Here is a 23593-nt window from a genome sequence, read left to right as displayed (position 1 = left end):
GGGAATATGAAATAGAACAGCCCCTTTGCACACCAGGATGGTGGTTTCTCAAAAATGAAAAAGTAGAATTACCATTTGATTCAACAATTCCAGGAATACATCCAAAACAACTGAAAGCAGGATCTCAGAGAACTCTCTGTGGTCACGTTCAGAGCAGCACAATTCACAGTAGTTAAGATACAGAAATAACCTAAATGTCCATTCACAGTTGGATAGATTTTTAAAATGTAGTGTGTTTGGCTGTACCTACGTGTACTGTTTTACTGTATACAGTGGAGTGTTATTCAGACTTAAAGAAGGGGATTTTGATGCATTGAAACATAGATAAACATTGAGCGCATCATGTTGAGTGAAATCAGCCAGTCTCAGAAAGATGTGACTTTGATGAGGCATTTGAAGCAAACTCACAGACTGGAGAGTAGAATGGTGGTTGCCCCAAACCGGGGTAAACATAAAAGATGAGTTAGTTCAGTGGGTACACAGGTTAAGAGTTTTGCAAGATGACAAAGATCTGGAGGTGAGTTGTACAGAAGACTCCACATGCCTCGTGGGGAGTAGATCGTTCAGCCACACGAGCAGAGCAGAGCAAGTTTTAAAATGGCCAGCCGCTACAGCCTGTTGGGTTCATGAACAGTGGAATGCTCTCTAGAGCTGGATGGAACACCTTTAGATTAGAATCTTATCACACTCCAAAAACAACAACAATTTATAGACGTCAAACTTATTTTTAAAAGTAATGTCTTTAAAAAGTGAGCAACTAAGCTGTTATAATTTTAAAAGTCAAATGCGGTGGGGGGAGTAGAAAATGTTTGTGAGACCTTGTATAATCCCTATCTTGGGTATTAATCGTCTAGTTTTTAGATTTTAATAATCTTGGTTCAGATTAATGACTCCTACAGAGATCCTTGATCCTAGAATCAGCAGCTCCCGTTGTAACCATTCTGTCTCCTTGGTGTCAACCAATCACTGAGCTAAAGCAAGGTCAGCGTGCCAGTTCTCTGCAGGAAGGCAGTCCTGGAGGAAACCAACCTCTGATGGTTCTGTAATCACCAATCTACTCTTGGTCTGTTGGATAAAGGTATATGTTCACTGTCGGTGTGGATATCACACTGTGCCACCAGCTTTCTGCCCTGTCCTGGAGCCTGCAGGCTGCCAACTGCTCCAAATGCAACTCAATAAGCTGATTTTGGTTCCCTGGAGAAGTTTAATGTGTCTCCTCTGTATCCGTGTCTCTCATCGCCTCTCTCCTCTTGGGCTCCTGTTGAGCTATAAATAGCAAATGGCCCTTACAGGTCTATGAATGGAAACAGGAACCCATCCAAGAAGCAGATTTATCCAGTCCTTCAGAATAGGCCATTACTGAAATGCAAACTCGGGGATCATTGGAATATTATGAAGGAGTCACACTTGCTCTCTGTGTCTTAAAGCTTTTCTGTACCAACAAATTTTACCATGTTGGAGATATTCCTGTAAGTGCTGTGAGTGGTGCGGAAGAGACTTTGGGGGAGAGAAGTTAGATGAAACGGTTTTTACACTCAAAAATGTTATATCTTACTCAAGGAAATGAATGCTATTTACATGATTGCAGAAAGGGCATAAGAGTGTATAATCAAGTGTCAAAATTTGTGATGTCTGCTCTTTTTATTTAAATCAAGATTATAGAGGGTATTAAGAAGGGCTGAAGAAACTTGATATGGTTCCTTGAAAAATGGACCTTGAAATGGACCTTGAAAAATGTGGAATTACATATACAGAAAGAGTGAGCCACCAAATGTTCCAGCCTAGATTCCACAATAAACATTTTCTGTATTTGCTGTACTGCACGTCTGTCCATCTGAACATTCCTGTAACCATCCAATTAGCAGTCATATTTTAAAAATTTATCTTAAGGTAAATAGCTGGCATTCATATATCTCAGCTCTAAAAAGAACTTATATGTGAGTGTCATTAACTAGAGTTTTGATGAGTGAAATTTACCAGAGAGAAAACACACAAATCTTAAGTATACTCTCTAGTGAAATCTGTCTGGCTACTATGCAATGCATGTCCTCTTTGGAGACACATAACAATTACTATTACTAAGACCTAGGCAGAGGCCTGAATCCAACCAGACTATGCAGATTTGTCCAAGCATCCACCATCAATAGTGTGAGAAAAGCCCATAAAAAATGGAATCTTAGTTTATTCAAAATTTGGCCATTTGAGAGGGCACCCCAGGTTTAGTGGGTGGTGTCCACCAATCCCAAGAAGGCCTGAATAGAACAAAAAGGCAAAGGAAGAAGGATTGTGTCCCTTTAGCTTTCTTCCCACCCGAGTGAACAGAGACATCCATATTCTGTCCTGGCCTAGGATTTACACCTCCAGCTCATTTGGACTTTAGGTCCCAGGACTTCCTGGGATTCTAGATACTAAGGACAGATCATGGGACTTCTCAGCTGCTTGAACTGCCTGAGCCCATTTCTCTTGGTAAGTCTCTCTGTCCCTCCTCTCCTTTCTAAATACATAGATTGTATTTCTCTGAAAAACCCTGAGATCCATAAACATACAGTAGTCACATAAAGTTATGAATGTACAAAAGGGAATAATGGGAAAATTTATGAAAGAAGGTTTCCAATAATGGAGTATAACAGAAGTATTTTGTTTTGCTTTGCTTTGTTTGGTTCCGGGATTGAACTCAGGACCATGCACTTGTGAAGCAGGCAGTGGCACCACTGAGCTAAATCCCTTACCCTGAACAGAGGTATTCTTGATGGTTACAAAAGAAAGCATTTTTAAAATGTTGATATCTATGCTCTACTTGCATTTAAAATTATAACTAAATGTGTTTTGTTGCTTAATTGTTGTTTTCATTTATTTTTTAAAAGACAAAAGAAACACAAATCCCAGCAAGATTCTCAATTTCTGTGTCAGTTTATCACAGTTCAGTATCTGTGAAGCGCTGCCATTTAGTTAAACATTTTACTTGAGTTACATTTGAAAAGATTGCTTAAACACTCAAAAAGAAAGAGGTGGGCTGGGGAGTTAGCTCCGTGGTGTTGCTGCCTGTTTCCTAAATGTAAGATCCCGAGCTCAATCCCCTGTACCACAAACAAGGAAGAGGAGAAGGACTAAAGCCCAATTCCAAAAAAGTCATTTGAAGGACTATTTAGTTCAAAATAAATACAATGTCAGAAAATTGGTAATGGCAACAAGAACTCTAAATTTTTAAAACAAATATTGATTTCCAATGGATACATATGGAGGATATACTCCAACGTGACATAAATAAGTCTCACATGTGTAAATACCGAATAGTTTCTCTGGTGCGAAAAACTATAATAGTACATGATATCCTAATGATATAATGGACAATGTGAAATAGGAATAAAGGAGCTAAAGGTGTAGGGAAAGTGGGAAGGTTAGGGGAAAGGTAATAAGGGAAAATAAAAAATATGAGAAAATTTAAAAATGGAAATAAAGGGTTTGTAAAGGGAGAGGGGATGAGGGATGAAGGGAGGGCAGGGGCAAGGGGAAAAATGAGAACCAAGACCTGTCATGTAAAGGTACCAGATCCCAACAACAAATGCAACTGTAATGTATACCTAAAATGTACCAATAAACTCAATGAGGAAAAAAATATTGATTTCCTTTAGTTCTTCTAACCCCACTTAAAAGCCCACTTTCTGAATATTGCCATCCCTTATATAACAACACACCAAGAATCACAGAAGCTAAACTGGTTTCTGAGTAAACATAACGTGTTTTCCTGTTTCAATTTCAAAAGCATGGAGCTGGAGTTTACCTCAATTCTGCTTTAGCAGATGAAGGACTATCTATAAAAACCAGATAACCAATGGCTTGATTTATATACATTTCCAGGACCACAAACTGACCAGAAACAAGAGTAAAGTGTTAACACCTAGTGCAAAAAGAAGACCATAGAATGAACGTGAAAGGATGGAAAACAATTCTTCACATGACAGGAGCCCAGAAAAAATCAGGGTTATCAATCTTATTCCCAGATGAAGTACATTTCAAGCCAAAACTGATTAAAAGAGACAAAGAAGGCCACTACATCCTTGTAACAATTCAAGAGGTAGAGATGACAATCATAAACATATATTCACCAAATATTAATGCCCCCAACCATATAAAACAAATATTAAGTAACATAAAAAACCAAATAAGCACTAATACAATTGCAGTGGGGGATCTAAATACCCCACTTTCACAAACAGATCATCTAGGCAAAAAATGAACTGAACCAAGCTTTTGAAAGCATGGACCTATTAGATGTCTATAGAGTGTTACACCCCACAAAATCAGAATATAGATTCTTTTTGGCTGCACATGGGTCATTCTCGGATAGACTACCATACTAGATCACAGAACAGGTTTGAATAAATGCAAAAGAATCAAAGTTATTCCCTGTATATTATCAGATCATAGTGCAATTAAGCTGGAGATCAATAATGTAAGAAAACGTAGGAACTTCACAAACACATGGAAATTGAACAACACTCTCCTGAACAATCAATGGATCACAGAGGAAATTAAAGAAGAAATCAGACAGTTTTTATAAATAAAGAAAAAAAACCAATACAACATACAGGAATCTAGGGGACACAATGAAAGCAGTCCTACATAGAAAATTCATAGCACTGAATGACCATACTAGGAAAACAGAGCGAGCTCAAATAAACAACCTAATGATGAATCTTAGACTCCTAGAAAAACAAGAGCAGGAAAAACCCAAAGCTAAAACAAGAGAGGAAATTATAAAGATTAGAGCAGAAATCAATGCAATGGAAAATAAGAAAATGATACAAAAAATAAATGAATCAAAGAGTTGATTTTTTGAAAGAATAAATAAAATTGATAAACCCTTAGCTAACCTTATCAAAAAAAGGAAAGAAAAGGCTCAGATCCATGGAATCAGGAATGAAAAAGGTAAAGTCAAAACAGACCCAAGAGAAATCCAGAGGATCATTAATACCTACTTTGAGAACCTGCACTCTAATAAAATGGAAAACACAGGAGAAATGGACAGATTTCTAGATGCTTATGAATTACCAAAGTTGAACAAAGAAGATAAAAACGTTTTAAACACCTCAATTACAATCAGTGAAATTGAAAATGTAATTAAAAATTTAGGAACAAAAAAAAGCCCAGGTCCTGATGGATTCACTGCTGAATTTTACAAGACATTTAGAGAAGAACTACTGCCATTACTCTTCAGACTTTTCAATGAAATTGAAAGGGAAACAATACTTCCAAATTCACTCCTGGAAGCACGTATCCCCAAAGCAGGGAAAGATGCAACTAAAAAAGAGAACTACAGGCTAATCTCCTTAATGAATATAGACCCAAAAATCCTTAATAAGATACTAGCAAATGGAATACAGAGGATCATCAAGAAGATCATACATCCTGACCAAGTCGGATTTATTCCAGGGATGCAAGGATGGTTCAACATATGTAAGTCAATAAATAAAATACACTGTATTAACAAAGCCAAGGACAAAAACCATATGATCCTCTCAATAGATGCAGAAAAAGCTTTTGACAAAATTCAACACCCATTCATGATTAAAAAAAAAAACCCTGCAAAATATCGGAATAGATGGTCTATACCTCAATTTAATAAAGGCTATCTATGAAAAACCAACAGCCAACATCATATTAAATGGCCAACAACTGAAAACCTTCATGTTAAAATCAAAAACAAGACAAAGATGTCCACAATCACCACTCCTCTTCGATATAGTTCTAGAAACATTAGCCATAGCAATTAGACAAGAGAAAGAAATTAAAGCAATAAAGATAGGAAAGGAAGAAGTTAAACTGTCACTATTTGCTAATGATGTGATACTCTACATTGAAGACCCAAAAAACTCCACCAAAAGGCTTCTAGACTTAATTGACACTTTTAGCAGAGTAGCTGGATACAAGGTCAACACCCAAAAAACAATAGCCTTCTTGTATACAAATAACAGACTCACTGAGAGAGAAATTAGGGAAACAATTCCTTTCACAATAGCATCCAAAAAAATGAAGTATCTAGGAATCAATCTAACAAAAGAAGCAAAAGATCTCTACACTGAAAACCAGAGCACTCTGAAAAAAGAGATCGAAGAGGATATCAGAAAACAGAAAGATCTCCGCTGCTCCTGGGTAGGAAGAATCAACATAGTGAAAATGGCCATACTACCAAAACTGCTATATACATTCAATGCACTACCAATTGAAATTCCAACACTATATTTCACAGAACTAGAAAAAAGAATACAAAAATTCCTTTGGAACCATAAGAGACCTAGAATAGAAAAAGCCAGCCTAGGTAACAGAGACATGGTAGCAGGTATAACAATTCCCAATTTGAAATTATACTACAAAGCCACTGTGCTAAAAACAGCATGGTACTGGCAAAGAAACAGACCTGAGGAACAGTGGAACAGATTGGAAGACAGAAAAACAACCCCAGATGTACTCAGCTACCTCACCATCCTCAGTGGAGGAAAGATAGCCTCTTTAATAAATAGTGCTGGAAAAACTGGATCTCAACTGCCAAAGATTAAAATTAGACCCTTATCTTTCACCGTGCACTAAATTAAAATCCAAAAGGATTGAAATTCTAAATATTAAAACAGAAACACTAAACTTGCTGGAAGATAAGTTAGGCAGAACTCTTGAAGACACTGGCATAGGAAAAGACATTATGAACAAATCCTCAGTAGCATGAGAACTAGCAGAAAGAATAACAACTGGGATCTCATCTTATTAAAAAGCTTCTGCACTGCAAAAGAAACCATCGACAGAACTAAAAGACAGCCTACAATGTGGGAAAAAATTTTACCAGCTGCTCCTCAGACAAAGGACTATTATCTAGAATATATAAAGAACTCAAAACAATCAGCCCCCCCAAATATAAAGACCCAATTCAAAAATGGGCATCTGAAATGAACAGACATTTCTCAGACAAAGAAGTAAAAGCAGCAAGTAAATATATGAAAAAAATGTTCCACATCATTGGTCATTTGAGAGATGCAGATGAAAACAACACTGAGATTCCTCCTCACCCCACAAAGAATGGCTCCTATCAAGAAATCAAACAATAACAAGTGTTGGTGGGGTTGTGGGGAGAAAGAAACCCTTCTCCTTTGTTGGTGGGAGTGCAGACTGGTGCAACCACTATGGATATCAATATGGAGATACCTCAAAGAACTGGGACTAGAGGTTCCATTTGACCCAGCCATAGCTCTGCTGGGTATCTTTCCAAAAGAATTAAAAGAATCATATCACAGTGATATTTGTGCACCTATGTTTATAGCGGCACATTTGTAATAGCTAAAACTTGGAAACAGCCCATTTGCCCATCAGTTTGAAACTGAATAAAAAAGATGTGGTTTTTCTATAAAATGGAATACTGCTCAGCTATAAAGTATGAGAAATTAGATTTATTCATAGGAAAATGGATACATATTGAGGATATACTCCTAAGTGAAATAAGTAAGTCACACAGGGGTAAACACTGAATAGTTTCTCTGCTGTGAAAAACTATAATAGTACATAAGATCCTAATGAGATAATTGACAATGTGAAATAGGAAGAAAAGGACTAAAGGTGTAGGGAAAGTGGGAAGGGTAGGGGAAAGGTAATAAGGGAAAAGAAAAAAGTAGGAGAAACTGAAAGTATGGAAATAAAGTGTTTGTAAATGGGGAGGGGAGGAGGAGTGAATAAACTCAATGAGGAAAAAAGTATATTTTTCCATTAAATATTTAACACTTTACTCTTTTTATTTTATTGAGTTTATTGTTACATTTTAGGTATACAGTACAGTTACATTCGTTATTGGGATCTTGTACCTTTACATGACAGGTCTTGGTTCTCATTTTTTCCCCTTGTCCCTACCCTCCCTTCACACCCTCCTCCCCACAAATATACTTTAGGCAGAATCACAAAAGCAGTCCAAGCCAACTTATTTTATCTACTAACTTCACCTTATATTTTTCCATACACATTAATAAGCTTCACACAAAATCTATTGAACCAAAATTAATAGGACTCACCCTTAAAAAGTAGACAAGGAGTGACCAAGACATTGAGCAATTTCACAGAGTTGTAATTGTGGCCATCTCACAAAGATAACTCAGTCCCCCTCCATCACTGTGTGTGTGTGTTTGTGTGTGTGTGTGTCACACCCAAGCTCAGATGATTCCATAGCCCTATGAAACCACTGTCGTGAACTGGTTTCTTTCAGACCAGTAGGAATTATTCCTATAGGGAGAAATTCTCTCTTTGTCCACTCTCATGGCAGTGGAGTTGAGGAGTGGAAAAGAACAGGAGAACCTCCGACTCTCCATGACTATGTGACCACATGACCACATGCCAATGATTTAGCAGGAACTTAATCCCTGAAGAGTGAAACAGTCCCATCCTTCACATGATTCATGCTTTGAGAAGAAGCAGACACAGGACTTATTTGTAAGGACACCAGGCACCTCTTTGAAGAACTCAGAAAGCAAGAATTCTTAGTTCTGCTTCTGTTGGCAGAGACTCTTCTATTTATTGTTTAAATATATTCAGAGAAACCTACTATTCATTTCTTCCTTTACCAAACAGTCCAGTAACTTAAGAAACAAAGAATTTTCTTTGTTCTAACACTATGGCAGTAGTCAAAATAGCACAACTCGTTTTGAATGGTCTCTAAGGAAAGAACAAGTGGTAATTGTTCTTCTCCTCTCTACTTTTGGAATCAGAATTTCTCATCGCCTCAGAAGTTCAGTCACATGATTCATCCTCCAATGCATCTAAGGATGATTAAAATAAACAGACGTTGTTCAATCCTAGTTCTTAAAAATAAAATATTTTTCTATCACAAGCCATTAAGTCATCCATAAAGCGAGATCTTGAGGAGTAATAAGACCACTACTGTCAAGTTTGGGATTGAAGACTGTTTTTCTAAAATGTCATCACTAGGATAAATTCCTTAATGTAATATATAGTAATGGATTATAAACATAGCCTTACTGATCCCATCTCTCTATATTTATTAGCAGTTACTTATGATCTGTTCTGATCTAGTCTCCACTCCACTACCCACAGAAGCTTCTAAAATCTTAAAAATCTATAATCCAAATTTCTCTGTGGTCTGCAAGGACTTTTATAAGATAGCTGAGCCGTGTACAGGGGATATCACCTTCTCAGCCTTTATAGACTAGAGAGGCTGCCCCTGACCACTGTGACAGTTCATCTTGATGTTCAGCTTGACTGGCCTGAGATGCCTGAGAACGTCCGGGTGGATCAAGAGGAGATGTGACATTGGGAACTACACCTGATCCCCGGCCCCTTCCTCGTTGGCTCTTCCTTTGCTCTCTGCTCCTGATTTGAGCAGCATTCCTCCACTCTGACATTAAGCCATGATGTTTCTGCTTTGGTGCCAGCCAATCATGGACTGAAACATGGAAAACTGAGCCAAAAGGATGAACCTCACATCCTTTAAGATATATATCAGGTATTTCGCCCCAGCAACAAGAAAGCTGATTAATAAACCATCTCCCTTAGAATGTTCTTCTTTATACATCTTACTGCTGAGTCCTCACATAGCCGTTCTTACACCTGCGCACAGCTCTCTGCTGTCACTTCAAATGGGGACACTAACAATATCAGATCAGGGCTCTACCCTGTGACCACCTTTAAATTTAATGACTTCCTTAGAGACCCATCTCCAAACACAACCAAACTGAAGGTTAGAGTTTCAACATAAACATCCTGAAAACATTCAGCCCCTACAAGATCTATATCTACGAAATGGCAGAGAAAGAATTTCAACCCAGAGCGATTTGTTTAAAATGGATATTTACTGTCCAGCATGGCAGAAAATAGCACCCAACAGAATGAGGTGCTCTGAGGACAAAGAAGAGCAATGAATGTGAAATGTGTGCTTTGCAGCCCAAATGTAAAATAGTATTATTACTCTTAAGACTGTTGGTAGTCCTCACTGCCTAAAAGTCTCTTTAACGCACTGAAATGATACAATAATTATGGGTATGGTAAATAAATATCAAAAAAGTAAAATTTCTTAAAGTTATATTCATGAAAGCATGGAGTAGACTAGTGATTAGCAGAGGCTGCAAAGAGGAGAGGAAGGCAGGAAAGAAACAGAAAGTTTAGTTGGACAGTAGGAATGACCGACTGTTCCGTAGACAGTATGATAATTGTGGTTTATGGCCATTAATTGTGTATTTCAGGCCAGCTAGTGGAAAGAACTTTGACCTTTCTCAATAAGAAATGATAAGCATCTGAAATTATAGATATGCCAGTTATCCTAACCTGCACACATTGTGTGCACATACCGACATGTTATAATTATCACATGTCAGTTAAAGACTTTCAAATGTAAAAATTTTGTTTTATAAAAGAGCTAAAGAATCGTCACAAAAACTGGATGCAGAACACGGGACATTAAGTGTCCACACATAGCAATTTTGATATTAACCAGCTTTATTTTAAAAATTCAAAATGTTGACTGATAAAAGAAAAAGATTGACTTTAGGAGAGGCTTGGAAGCCTCACAGGACTTAGGCCCACTGAGTAAGATGGATGAGGATACACTAATATTTTCATTAGCCTACTTTTTATTAGATGGCACAAGACAGCGATATTCACTATTTTTTAATCACACCTCATAAAGACACTAAAGAGGACTTACAGAACTGCTCTAGAAAGCAGCAAGAATTATGGAATAAGTGTTTTCAAAGCGACAGGAATACTTTGGGGGGATTCATGGAAATGTGTCTCTTACTGTAATCCATTCTGTAAATTTAACCATTCATGAGATATTTTGATCACATCTCATAAATGGTTGAATAGTTGCACACTTCTAAAACTGTGGCAATTTCAGATGAAATATGGACTCCCAGCTCTTGGGGAAGTATGCAGAATTGGAAACACTAGAAGAGCTTTCCTGCAGGGTAACAAATGGCTGGAGCTGAGTAGCTACACAACTCAGCATCTCCCTTCACTTATTTTACTTGCCTACCTCTGCCTAAGACACTTGGTTTACAGTTTTGGCAATGTCTGTACTTTACCAATAATGTTAACTAATGAGTTAGTAACACAAGTTAAGATCTGAGATCTCTCTATCTTTCCATCAATTGTTTTGGTATACATGACTGTCTCAAGGAGCCTCTGAAATGCTTATTCTCATTAGAAACTCACCACAGGCCAGGGCAGCGTATCAAATGGTGAATATTCCTTCCCATACCTGTCCCCAAGGAGGTCTCTGCATGCACAGAAATCTATCCAAGCCAAGATCATCTCACATCTAGCTGCACAAGGAAGCAACTAATCTCTTTCATGTGAATTGATCCAGGGTAACCTTAACCATTCTTCTCACAGATTTATCAGCATTTCACTGATGTTACACCTGTCAGAAACTTCTTGTCTTCTCCTTCCTTTTCACATGACTGCTCTGCCACTGTGTGGTACTCAAATGTCAAAGCAATCACAAGATGGCAGACTGTCAAGCTCGGTCCTCAGTTGGGGCTTATCTCAGAACCAGATGCTTCTGGTCCCAAGGGAAATCGCTGAGAAAAACTGCATATTAAGTTCAAGGTCAAAAGGAAGTCTCAGTAATGCTACAAAAGTAGAATTTCTCGGTGGCTGTTTAAATAATTCATAACATCAGGATATGTCCACCTGAAAAGCAAGACATAAGGCTTTATGTAAGTGACATTTTCCTGTTGTGTCTTAGAGGGTAAGGCAATTGGTTTTTTCTGCATGGAAGGAAATATGATGAGGGGTGATGGTCCAGTCAAAAACCCTATGTTCTCTTTTCTTCACTCCATGTCACTAACTAAACTGGAAGATTTTGACAGTAAGGAAGCTACAAGTCAACCCTACCCTTCATATTTCAGCAAGGCATGATTTTATGTCCAGAAAAAGGAAATACTGTATCGTCATTTATTTGCTTTACCTCTCCGTTGCCTGAAAAGTAGACCTCCAAATATGGCAAATCTCCTTGTTTAAAACTCGACACTCAGATATGGAAAGAACCATGACCTCCTCCAATCCTACTGTGCTGACTCAGGTTGAAGACAGGCGGTACAATATTTACTACCTGGTGCGGGAAATTATCTCTATGAACATCTAATAGCACCAGCCATGGACCATAGGCATCAACATGTTTAAAAATACATCACAAACTATTATAGAACCTTCTGCCCTAGCATTTATGCCAAGATTTACTAATCATAACCAGCTTTCTCTGGTACATAAAATTTTAAATTATTATGACAATTGTGAGAGACTAAAACTACTTTGGTAAGGAAATAAGATAATTCCAGTTCTCACAAATCATTAGACTTAATCATTAGATTTCAGCAAAACTCAACTAATATTCAAAAGAAAATGCAATGGTTCATTTAATAAGGACCTACTTTATTTTAATTCCTTAATATTTTCATTATAGACGCCTTTTATACAACTGTGGTTTTTAAAATTCAAATTGTATATATGTGTAAATAAAAACATCCAAAATTTTAGTAAACAGAAATAAGAATTATTTTCATTTCAGGTTCTTTTCAATACTTACATATAGTTTAAATTTTACATTATACACAATTGGATATATTATTCTTTTTCAGGACATTATTTTGTTTTATAGCTATTTTTATTATTCAACTTCCTTTTTTGAACACATTATTTTCAATGTGTGTTTCCTCCATTTATAAAAATGTTTAAATCCACTTACTTTCCTAGATAGAACCTTGAACATATAATTTAAAGGTTTACAATTCAGAAGTCTTAAACATCCCGGGAACTTGTTATTAATTTCTTATCAAAGAGGCTTTCAATTATTAAGTCATTATATTAATTTTTTTCATTCTTCAAAATCTTTACTAACTTCTTAGACCCCTCCAAAAAAAGAATTTCATTTTTACTTTCAAAATTAATAATGATATTAAACTTTTTTCCTTTTTTTTTTTGCTACTTGTATTGTTTCTAGGAATTGTCTGTAACTGTCTTGCCTACAAATTCACTAGTATTTACTCTTTTCATCATAATAACTTCATACATTAAAGAACATAATTAAGCAAGACCCTAGTAATTACTCTTGCCTTTCAAACACTACACAACTACAAAACAATTATCTCTAGATGATTTTAGAATTATTTCAATTTTAAGTCCTACTGATGTTTTGATTGGGCTCTCATTAGCCCTGTAAATTCTTTAAAGTATACAATCCTTTTACCACAAATACAAATTTCCATTTTCTTTTGTTTTATATCTCAATAAAATATTAGTTTTCTTCATTACAAACTATGTGTTTTTTAAACATAATTTTCACCATGTTGTATATGAAGGCCTATCATCACTGGGATACCTTTCAGGTATTTTTCTTCATATATAATTGATATTTTGGGAAACAGTTGATTTTTGAGTATTTCATAACACAGCAATAACTCACAAATAAAATTTTAGATTCATTTTCTTGGGCTTTCTAGATTATGATCAAATTATCTACAAATAATAACTATTATTTCCAGGAATTATACAAGCTATACTGCTTATTACTGAATACAATCACAAGAATAAAATATAATTTCAATATTGAATATAATTGCAAAAAAGATTTTTATTTCCCACTAGTGTGAAATGTTTTCTACAATACTCTGCAGACACTGTAGCAGCTTATGCTATGCCACTGAGATGCCTTATGGACAATTTCTTCAGACCTACACATCCTAGTTCAAGAGGTTGATCAGTGAAGGAAGACAGGTTCAAAGAGTGTCTGTAACGAATTCAAGGTCCTTGGATCTACCATTAGATGAAAAACAGCTGAAGAATTGGAGATGCTTGTTCTTAAGCATGGACAATAGAAAAGGATAGAACAAGAATTTCACTTAAATAAGACTTAGACCTGCTGCCTAACATCTCCAAAAAGAAAATCTAAAAACAAATTATATGGAGACCAATTTTTGGTCAATGCAAATAATTTTAATTAAAAATCAAGTAGAACACTTTGGTAGGAAGGAGATTCTCCTACAATAGAAGTGCTTAACTATATCGTCAATAATCCACTACAAAGAGAGTGAATAGATTTGAATATCCAATAGGTGCTTAGACTGGGTGACCATTACATCTCACCTTACTCCATATTCCATATTTCCACTTTTATAACCTCTAAGAGTGCCTCGCACATAAATGTTACTGAAATTCATTTAAATGTCAATAAAAATAGTATGTCAAAATAGTCTCATTATTTTATAGACTGAATTTTTAGCAATTCTATCCTAAAATTTGAACATTAAAATAAATTTATGTCCTTCAAAAAGAAAATCATTTCTTCTAGCTGCAGGCTTGAATTAAACAATAAATGTCTATAAGGAAAGAAAAAAATATCAACACACATAGAAAATAGAAGCAAAGAAATGTGCAGGAAAAATGATCTCCCTGGAAAGTTTTCTAACCACTTTCACCCTATCACAGATAATTTGTGTTTAAACATTAATTGAATTTCCAAAGAGATACTGCTATCAGAGTGTGTGCTATTTAAGATTTGTAATTTTTATTCCCAACAAAGAATCCCTTCAGGAAATAGGTAATAAAAGCTGTAATTGTATATCTTTCTCATTCAAGATTAATGTTCTGCCTGTATCTTCTTACATTCCCAAAATATCCCTTGGCAACCACTGCCCAGGCAAACACCCTAAAACCAAATAACCTGCTGAGAACTGGTTACATACGATCCTTCTGGGTTTATCTTGAGGGATTTGTGTGCAGCTACCAATGTCATAATTAGGAGACACTCCTGCTGTTGTATGAACCCTTGTAATTAATGTCACCCATCCTTAATTTAAAAAGTGTCAAAATTATTTTTTTTTAAAGTACGGACCAACGGCAGAGTTCACAGGGAAGACAAGGTATAATTGTTATGCCCATTTTTATGCACTTGTGCCCCCTGGTGATCCTTTGAAGCCTTTGATGGCAGAATGACAGCAGAGAAAAGACTGCATGACGATTGTGATGGTGAGTTCATGATGGATACAAGAAACTCTGTTCCTCACAGGAAATATTTGGAGTATTCTCTTCTCCATAGAAACAAAGCAATACTCTAGAACTGCGAATTGATATGAAATACAAAATAGAAAGGAAAACACTGTTCTGAAAAACAACCCAGGATGAATAAGTCATGGAGATCCTTTACCTCCCTGGACAGCCTCATCTTCCAGGTGCTGAAAGATGGCGCAGAGAAGAGTGACATCCATTGTTCCGGAGCCTTTATGAGTAGGATCAACCTAGCCCCAGGGAGCAGACTGCCCATGAGCAAAACCTGGTCTGTCTGACAGGAACTAACCAGATCAGCGTCAGAAGAAGCAATGGAAGCAGACCTCCAGTTCCTACGAATCATCCCGGAAATGCAGGCAGAGATCAACAAACGAGTGAAAGAGAATCAAGCTTTCTGCATTAAACCGACTCCAAGTTGCCAGAAGACTTCAGGCTCTGGAGGAGAACTGGGAGATGAAAAGGAAGGAGAAGCACGTGAACAGTCTCTACTGAGCCCTCATGCCGCTGTTTCCACTGACACAACAACAGCTGTGAGGAAACGCCAAGGTACCAAACATCTATAGCCCCTGCACACTGTGCCCATCTTTGTGATACTGTGTTTCTTACCTCATGGAGTGTTTCACCTGTCACATAAGTGCGCAGGCTGGTATTAACAGGGTGGGCTTCCTCTTTTTCTTACTGGTAATTAGTTTTGAATTCCTAAACAATTGCTTCTTTAACATCTTCAAGTTACATTTTAGCGACATTAAAACTACTTTCAGATGTGCCAGGAAAGATAAGAACAAAAGGTTGCAGAAATAAGTCACATTAAGAACAATGTGTTTTCTTCTTCAACTTCAACCATTTAAATTCTCCTTAATAGAATACTGAGTGTGTATCTGTCAGATGCTCATTTGCCAAGCTGGAACAGCATTGCAAGATAGGTAAGTAAGTATATGGATATCAGAGTCAGACAAACATGGCTGCCAATGATGTCGTTTTTTATCCATGTTACAAAGAGTTTTACTGTCCCGTGTGAGTGTATATTACACATAATTCAACCTGCCATACAGACTGAGGACTTCAAGATTCAAAGTCAATGTGTGATATATTCTAAAGATCAAATCTCTGAAGAGAGTATATATAAACTCTGAAATCAGCAGAGCAAAAAAAAAATCTGCTCAACAGTTAAGCTTGCCTACAACAACATATTCAAACAAAATTGATATACATAATTAACTACTCAAAGCTCTTAATATCATCTATCAAAGGCTTCCAGCAATGCCACTGAGAGGTTCGAACAGCTTGACAGTGGGACATGTCATATTTGCCCGTTGTTGGTTCTTTCTGTTAGATATGTTTCTCTCTTTCTAGAACCCTACATTGCGTAGCTAAAAACATTTCAGTCAGGGTCTGTCCATTTCAAGTACAACTCTAGATCTGATTAATTCTGTCCACTGGAAACTAGAACTTCTCCTAAAGGAAACTGGAACTCCTGAGATGGGGAAAAAAGGGAACAAACTAAACTATGGACTTTTGCTATATGTCCCTATTGAGGGTTTCTCAATCTCTGCATTACTGACATTTTAGATTAAATAATTACTGCAGAGGTCAGTACTGAATATTGTAGGTGTTTTAGCAATTTCTGTAGCCTCAAACCACTCGTTGCTGCCACACCTTTATCCTTCCAGTTACAATGATCAAAAATGTCTCCAGACATTGCCAAATGTTAGCTGAAAGACAAAATAATATTGATCATCCATCCACCACTGAAAGCCACTGATTTCCTTCAAAGGTAAACAACACTTCCCAAATCTATTTTCTATAATGCTAACTGAAGGTAACTGGCCTGAAGCTCCCTGAGTTACATCAAATTGCTGACCAGGGCATTTTCACATAAAACTGAACGGATTAAACTAGATGTCTTCCAAGGACTTTTCCAAAGTTAAAATTCTTTGATTCTATGAGTGTAACATCCTTCTAGGATCACTCTCCTCACCTGTTCAGTAGGTAGACGTGTATTAACTTTTAAAAAATAAAAACTATCGAGGAAAAACTTATTTTTAAGGCTCAAAAAAAATAGAGTGCTAGAAAGTATCCTATAGGGCTATGGAGAAGATTAGAGGAAATACTGCAAATAAGACTCAATATCATTGAATATGTACAAAATATTATTACCTGACTTGAGTATAAATTTTTATTAATAGTTTAACAATATATTGCAACACCAATGGAAATTTACACTTGCAATAAGATCATACTACTCTCCTAGGAAGGAATTTTGGAGATCATCCAATAGAAATGCCCTTATTTTATATTCAGAATATAAAACGCAGAGAAATTAGTCAGTTTGTCAATCCTTCTGAAAATGTAAATCTATCCTTTGAGAAATAATGATGTGAAATGATGTCCCTTTCCTTAAGAAAGGAAACAATTTAAAAAGGGTTTGGAAGTAAATTGCTTAGAACTAAAAGTTTTTCCGCTTGTTCTTTGATGTTTAGTTAAAAAAAAAAAAAAGAAGTGTGTGTGTGACAATTTATAGGTGAAAAAGACACGCCCAATTTACAGGTCTATTGTGTCTTTAAAACCTTTAGGAATTTTTTTGAGTGAGTTTCCTGAAAGGAAAAGAAGCTTAAGTAACTTTGGTGTCTTGAAGCTGCAGGGTTTTTTTAAGGGCAATTTTTTAAATCCCAATTTCTTTGTCTCCTTTTTTTTTTTTTAATGTTTTTCTTTTTTTTTTTGTTTTTATTAAAAAAAAAAAAAAAAGTGTGTGTGTGTGTGTGTGTGTGTGTGTGTGTGTGTGTGTGTGTAGAGAGAGAGAAAGAGAGAAGCCTGCTCCCCCTATAGTTATCTTAGAACACAGAGCAAAGCCACAGCTCAGAACCATAACTGCTATATAATTTTATATAAAATGAAAATACAACAGGCCTGCTCAGAATGGACCCTTGGTGGATAAATGCCCGTGGAAACATGAGTGTGTATGTGAGTAAAACCCAGCAGCACTTTATGGGATTTTCCCTCACTCCTCCTAGCCCATGTGACTGCACCTCGGGTCTCTTAGAGAAGATAAAAGAAGGGAAGATAAAAGAAGACGCTCTCTTCGGGGTGCTCCACAGCATTTCAGGGCCTCTCCTTCTTTCAGTCTTCTCATATCCTCTACTGGCAAATAAACCTCACTTGCAGTTGTCTTTGCAATAGTGTTCACAACCTTGTGATGCTCTACAAAGTATCTCTTCCTTTCCTTGTGTTGATAAGAAACTAAATGATTCAGACTACTGGTGACCCAGGGAGAGGAACAAAGCACTTGCTAATTAGCTGCACTGTAAGTGTGAATCCCAAATCAAAATAAACTTTGCCACCATCAGCATCATTTTGGGCCGGAGATTTAGCTCAGTGGCTGCCTTACAAGCACAAGGTCCTGAGTTCAATCCCAGGTACCAAAAAGAAAAGAAAGAAAAAAGAAAAAGAAAAGGTCCATCAGCATCATTTCCTAGGTTATCTTTCCTAGGATTCTGTATGGAAGAGACTGTTGTATAATTGATTCAAACAGAAACTTTTGTGTTTGTTGATAGTTTTCTTTACATAATTACAGAAGTCAAATATCATGGCCAAGGAAGTATTTAAAGACAATATATGAGCAGTATTTGCAGTCAGTCACTTTAGAGAGGTTTTTAAACTCTCAAGACTCTTATGTAAAATTTGGTCTTCTGCTTTTCCAAGCTATAAAAAGCCAAGATATCCTCCAAATTTTCTCAGTGGTTGGCCATATGATTTTTGTCTGCCTTCTTCAGAAGGGTGATATAATTAAATAAGAAACACCAGTGGTTCTGAGACTCTGATACACAATGCATGATGTTTTACGCTGCATGCTAGTTAATAGCAAAGCTGTGATGAAAAAAAAAGGAAAGAAAAATACTCCAGAAAATGAGAAGCAACCCATGAGGTCAACGCTGTTGACCACACTGGTAATAACTAGATATCTATGTAGAGGTCTAATGAGATGATGAGATCGCAGGGTTAGGGCACTGTGAGAGCTGGGAAGAGACAAACCAAGACCCCATGAAATAAAGTTGTTTTAATCAAGGTTCTTTAGTAACAAAGAACAGGGACAATTTGGTTGGATCTCAACGAAAGAGTCCATTAGAACATTCTTAGGGTCAGAAATCACACTGAGAGCCCTCGGGAACTAAAGCCAGGAATCTCTCCATCTGGCCCAGGACCACCACAATTGCCCACAGGCATCTGCCCTTCGGTCCACAGGTCTCTTTGTTCTCACTTCTCATTCAACAGGTTTCTGTTCCAACCAAACCAAGACATAGAATAACAGGTGAATTAGAAGCAGCCAGTTGAATGAAAGTGGCCATTCAGGTGATCAGGACAGTGGACAAGCTCATTGTTCCTGAGTGGGGAGTGAGGTGGACATCACTGACTCTATCTGTTCCTTGTTGTTCCAATTTTAAGGCCTTGCTTCTTACCTATTTATTATTTTAATTGTACATATCTATGGCCTATAGTATCAAAATGTGACACATTTATTCCATGTGTAATGATCAAATCAAGGTAGCATTTCCATCTCCTTAAATATTTTGTCTAGACTTTTGATTAAGACATAGTGTTCATACATGTTTATGGGGTACATGTGATATTTTAGTACATGTATTTAAATGTACTGATGAAGTCAGGGTAGTTAATTTTTTCTATCTCCTTATCATTACTTTGTGTTTGGAACCTGAAAGCTCCTTCCTTCTATTTATCCATGAAGTATACAATAGGTTATTGTGAAGTAATGATGCCCTCTCAGAATTTTCCCTGACCACAACAACTTAAACAATTTCCAAAGCCTTCCTTCCTCTGTATCCTCCACTCTTAGCAGCTTGTCTGTCTTCTTAGAATCTATTACTATCTGAATTGTGTCCAATATTCTTTGTTCATTATGTCTTCCACATAAGATGGTAAGATCTGTGCAATTAAGAATTTTATGTTGTTCCCTCCCACATTCTTGTCTTTTGAAAAGATGCCTGGCACATGGGTGGCACTCAGAACTTGTAGAAGAAATCAATGAACAGATACTCTTTATGCAGCAAATTGGTCAGAAATAATTTTGTTGAGTTAGACGAAACAATGTTCAATAAGATTGTCCCTTTGTGGATGTCATTAAATATAAAAGTTTTGAACATAAATTTTATGCTCCTGTGTAGGCAACATCATGATTGTTAGACGCTACTCCGTTTCTTCACCAGCTCACTCATTTGCCAGAAGTGATCCCTGGAAAACTAGAGGTCACTCAGGAACTAAGGCCATGAATAAACATCCATATAATGGAGTTCTAGAAGCTCGAGAAACAGTTAAATCACTGGTGTGTTCTTCAATTAAAAAACAAGACCATGAAGAAAAGATATTGGCAGAAGATTCTTTCAGCAGCAATGGTTCCAGCCAAAGAGCTTCTCCTGAGGATGGCTTTGGATGCAGGTAATGTTCATTGTACATCCAGGTAACTAACTTCTAGGCATGGGTGCTGAGAGATGTCACCCAGATGAGCAAGGTCTGATCTAGTAGAGGAAACAGAACTGAATAGCACATCAGGCCAAAATCATGTCCATCTCATTTATATTCACTTGGAAAATCAAAAGAAATAAACTTATTTGAGATCAAATGTCACCCTCAAACACATGCCTCTAATAAGCCAAAAAGTCTTCATTATTCAACAAGCATTAATGATCATACTCAGAGCCAGGCATGAATAATAGAAGACTCAGCAATAGTAAGCCACTGTGTTCAAAAGTCTCACTAGGGCTGGGGATTTAGCTCAGTGGTGCTATCTGCCTTCCTCATAGTGAGAGCAGGTCCCAAATTCAATCCCCAGTACCAAAAAGAAAAAAAAAAGACTTTCACTTATAAAAGAGAAACACAGATAAACTGACCAGAACCACAAAGTGCATCTTAAGGTGAAGACATTTTATAAGCTGAGCACAGTAATTCCGTGAAAAGAGAGACTTTTTCTGCAAGGTAGATGATTTAATGGGCTTTAGAGGGCTTTAGGGATAGAACCCTTTAGGGATAACCCCTAAAATAGCTAAGAGACAGTGAAAGCTAACCAGTCTCCAGAGGACATGAATTGGCTGAATCTGGGAGGGATTTGAGAAAGGAGTAGAAAGATAGGCTTGAAGTCTTTAGATGGAAATTCAGCCCTGACCTCTGCAGTGGACAGAATCAAGTCCTCATTAAGAACAAGATTATCTACCTCAAGTTCAGGAATCTAGTCAATGCTTATGAAGTATTTCTCTAAAGCAGAATGTTTTCCATCTTCCATGCTACCAACTAATAAACTACATAGAAATTAATCCATTTCTAACTTAAAAGTTAGTTTAATTTAAAAGACTGGGCCAATAGGAGGATTGTATCAGAAGAGTAAGGTCAGTACTGGCTTAAAACCCACATGTGGGTTGGCATAAAAATCCCATAGACACAGAGAATTGAGTAGAATCTTTACGTTTTTATTGTAATCCTTTTTTCTTTCGTTGCTTATATTCTTATGAGTTAACTAGTAAAGTGACATGTCAATGAACTATTACTTTCATTTTCTGGGAAATTTATTTACCTTCCATAAACTTTCAAATAATTTAATAAAGATCTATGGAGAACCAACTTGTAGGAGCTGGAGTTTGAATCATATCAGATATCATACTTAATGTCTTTGTGAACTTTTCAGTCATTATACCATGACAGTATATTTTTTACAATAATGCCAAAGTCAATATCTGTCAGAACCAAAGCACTCCAGAAACTAGAGTTTGCTGAATGCAGAAACCAGACACACTGCAATAAACATATTCTGCATTTTTCCAAGTCAATGTAATTAAAAAGGCAGCATCTGGGCTCAGATGGCAAAAATCCCAACTCCACTGACTGACAAGATAGCCTTAGGAAGAGCAACTAGTGTGTCTTTTACCAGCGTACTTTTGTGAGGCAACAGTAGTTGCCTCAGAACTATTGTAAAGAATATGTGCAGTAGTCAAATGAACACTCACTAATTGCAAGGGGTCACTTTTATTTTGTTATTCTAACATAAGGAAGCACTGGCCTGCCTTCTTCCTGGGGCATGTGCAGATGGGCTTCCTGGGAGAGAGGCTACCAAATGCCATTCTGTGTAGTTACAGCCTTATCTACCCAAAGAGAGACAAGATTGGAGGAGATGAACTTTTCTTTATCAGTATATCACGATTACATTCCTCATGGGGAGTTGATACATGCACATAACACATGACTTATTCTTAGGAGCAGTTTCTCCTATTAGACAAAATAACGATATAACACTGGAGGTAAAAGAAGAAGGTAGCGAAATGGAAAGCTGCAATCACATAAAGCTAGGCCACTGCGCTATCCCTTGTACCCCCTTGTTTTTCAGGCATGATGGATATTCAGTGAATTTAAAGTCATAAAAACACAATAGTTCTGTTTTAGAACCCTGCTTTAACATCTCTGCTTCTTTTCTGCTGAGATTTGTTGCAAGAACTCTGCCTAAGCTGGGTGTGGTGGTGCGTGCCTATAACCTAGCACTTGGACAGCTGAAGCAGGAAGATTTCCACAAGTTCAAGGCCAGCCTGAGTTACACAGAAAGACTGTCTAAAAAACAAAGAGCTCTTCAGTTAAAATAGTATGATATTTTCCAAGTTCATAATCAATCCTCAGATACACAGCTCCTCCTTCAGTAGTTACAATTTTTTATCAGTAACTCCCACTGCAATTAAATAAAAGGCCAATTCTAATATATATTCTTACATTATTCTTGAATAACTAAACAAAAAGAATGATTATGACACACTAAAATGAATTTTGAACATTGTAGTCAGTCTGTGGTGACTGAGGAAAAAAATGGTAAATGGTATATATTAAGGCCCACTAAAAAGTCTTACTTTTTTCCTCTTGTTTTGCTTTCTATAGAGACAAGATAAAGACGGTCAGTTTCCTGCTACCTGTGGACATGTCTTCGTATCCCAAAAATTTGAGTTCTTTGAAATACTCACCAAATCAGACCAAAAATTCTAGTTCTTTGAAATACTCACCAAATCAAACCACAAACCAGCTAAGTATCATTGCCGAATAGGACATGTGCAGTGCTGAAATTTAAGCACTTGATTCCCAAGAAAGGAGAGCACCAGGTCTAGCTGGGCCAGTGCCTTGGCCTCCCCTGCAAAGATCCCTAGAGAGCTACCTAGTAAGATACCCAGAAGACTCAATGCCTGCTTACCAACCTGCTCACCCAAGGAGTGAAAGTGATTTTTTTTGTTTTTGTTCTTGTTGAATACTAATCTTGTGTAGCAGCCACCCTGGTCTATGTCACATGTGGGGAGTTCACTGTGAGTGTGTGCTAAGTGCCCAGGCTCTGCATTAGGCTGTCAGGAGGTGCTGCACCTCATCAGAAGCATCAGTTTCCAGATGAAGCTATACCAAACTTAGAAAAAATAGTTGCTTTTGGTTAACAGCACAAAAGCCATGATCCTTGTAGTTCACTGTGTTGATAGCTCCCTGCGATGAGCTCACTTGGTCTGTAACAACCCGTGTC

At 37.0% G+C, this 23593-nt stretch overlaps 1 protein-coding gene across 1 annotated transcript; it reads left to right on the top strand.

Annotated features, from left to right (window-relative positions):
- The first annotated feature begins 20242 nt into the window (after nucleotides 1-20242).
- Nucleotides 20243-23182, top strand: LOC117286322 (putative coiled-coil domain-containing protein 195). The gene is made up of 2 exons (XM_033764229.1): nucleotides 20243-20499; nucleotides 22972-23182. Exons 1-2 carry the CDS (start codon nucleotides 20330-20332, stop codon nucleotides 23132-23134), a joined length of 333 nt encoding a protein of 110 aa, XP_033620120.1. The 5' UTR covers nucleotides 20243-20329; the 3' UTR covers nucleotides 23135-23182.
- The last annotated feature ends 411 nt before the right edge of the window (nucleotides 23183-23593 follow it).

Source organism: Fukomys damarensis, unplaced genomic scaffold, assembly GCF_012274545.1.
Source record: "Fukomys damarensis isolate Sample0158 unplaced genomic scaffold, DMR_v1.0_HiC HiC_scaffold_16, whole genome shotgun sequence".
In the NCBI taxonomy this organism is placed as follows: Eukaryota; Metazoa; Chordata; class Mammalia; order Rodentia; family Bathyergidae; genus Fukomys; species Fukomys damarensis.
This window is presented reverse-complemented; position numbering and strand designations above follow the sequence as displayed.

Excerpts from the sequence above, each read along its gene's own strand:
- LOC117286322 (XM_033764229.1), top strand. The coding sequence starts at position 20,330 with ATGAATAAACATCCATATAATGGAGTTCTAGAAGCTCGAGAAACAGTT. Across the intron at positions 20,500-22,971 it reads GAGGATGGCTTTGGATGCAG|AGACAAGATAAAGACGGTCA; the intron begins GTAATGTTCATT and ends TGCTTTCTATAG.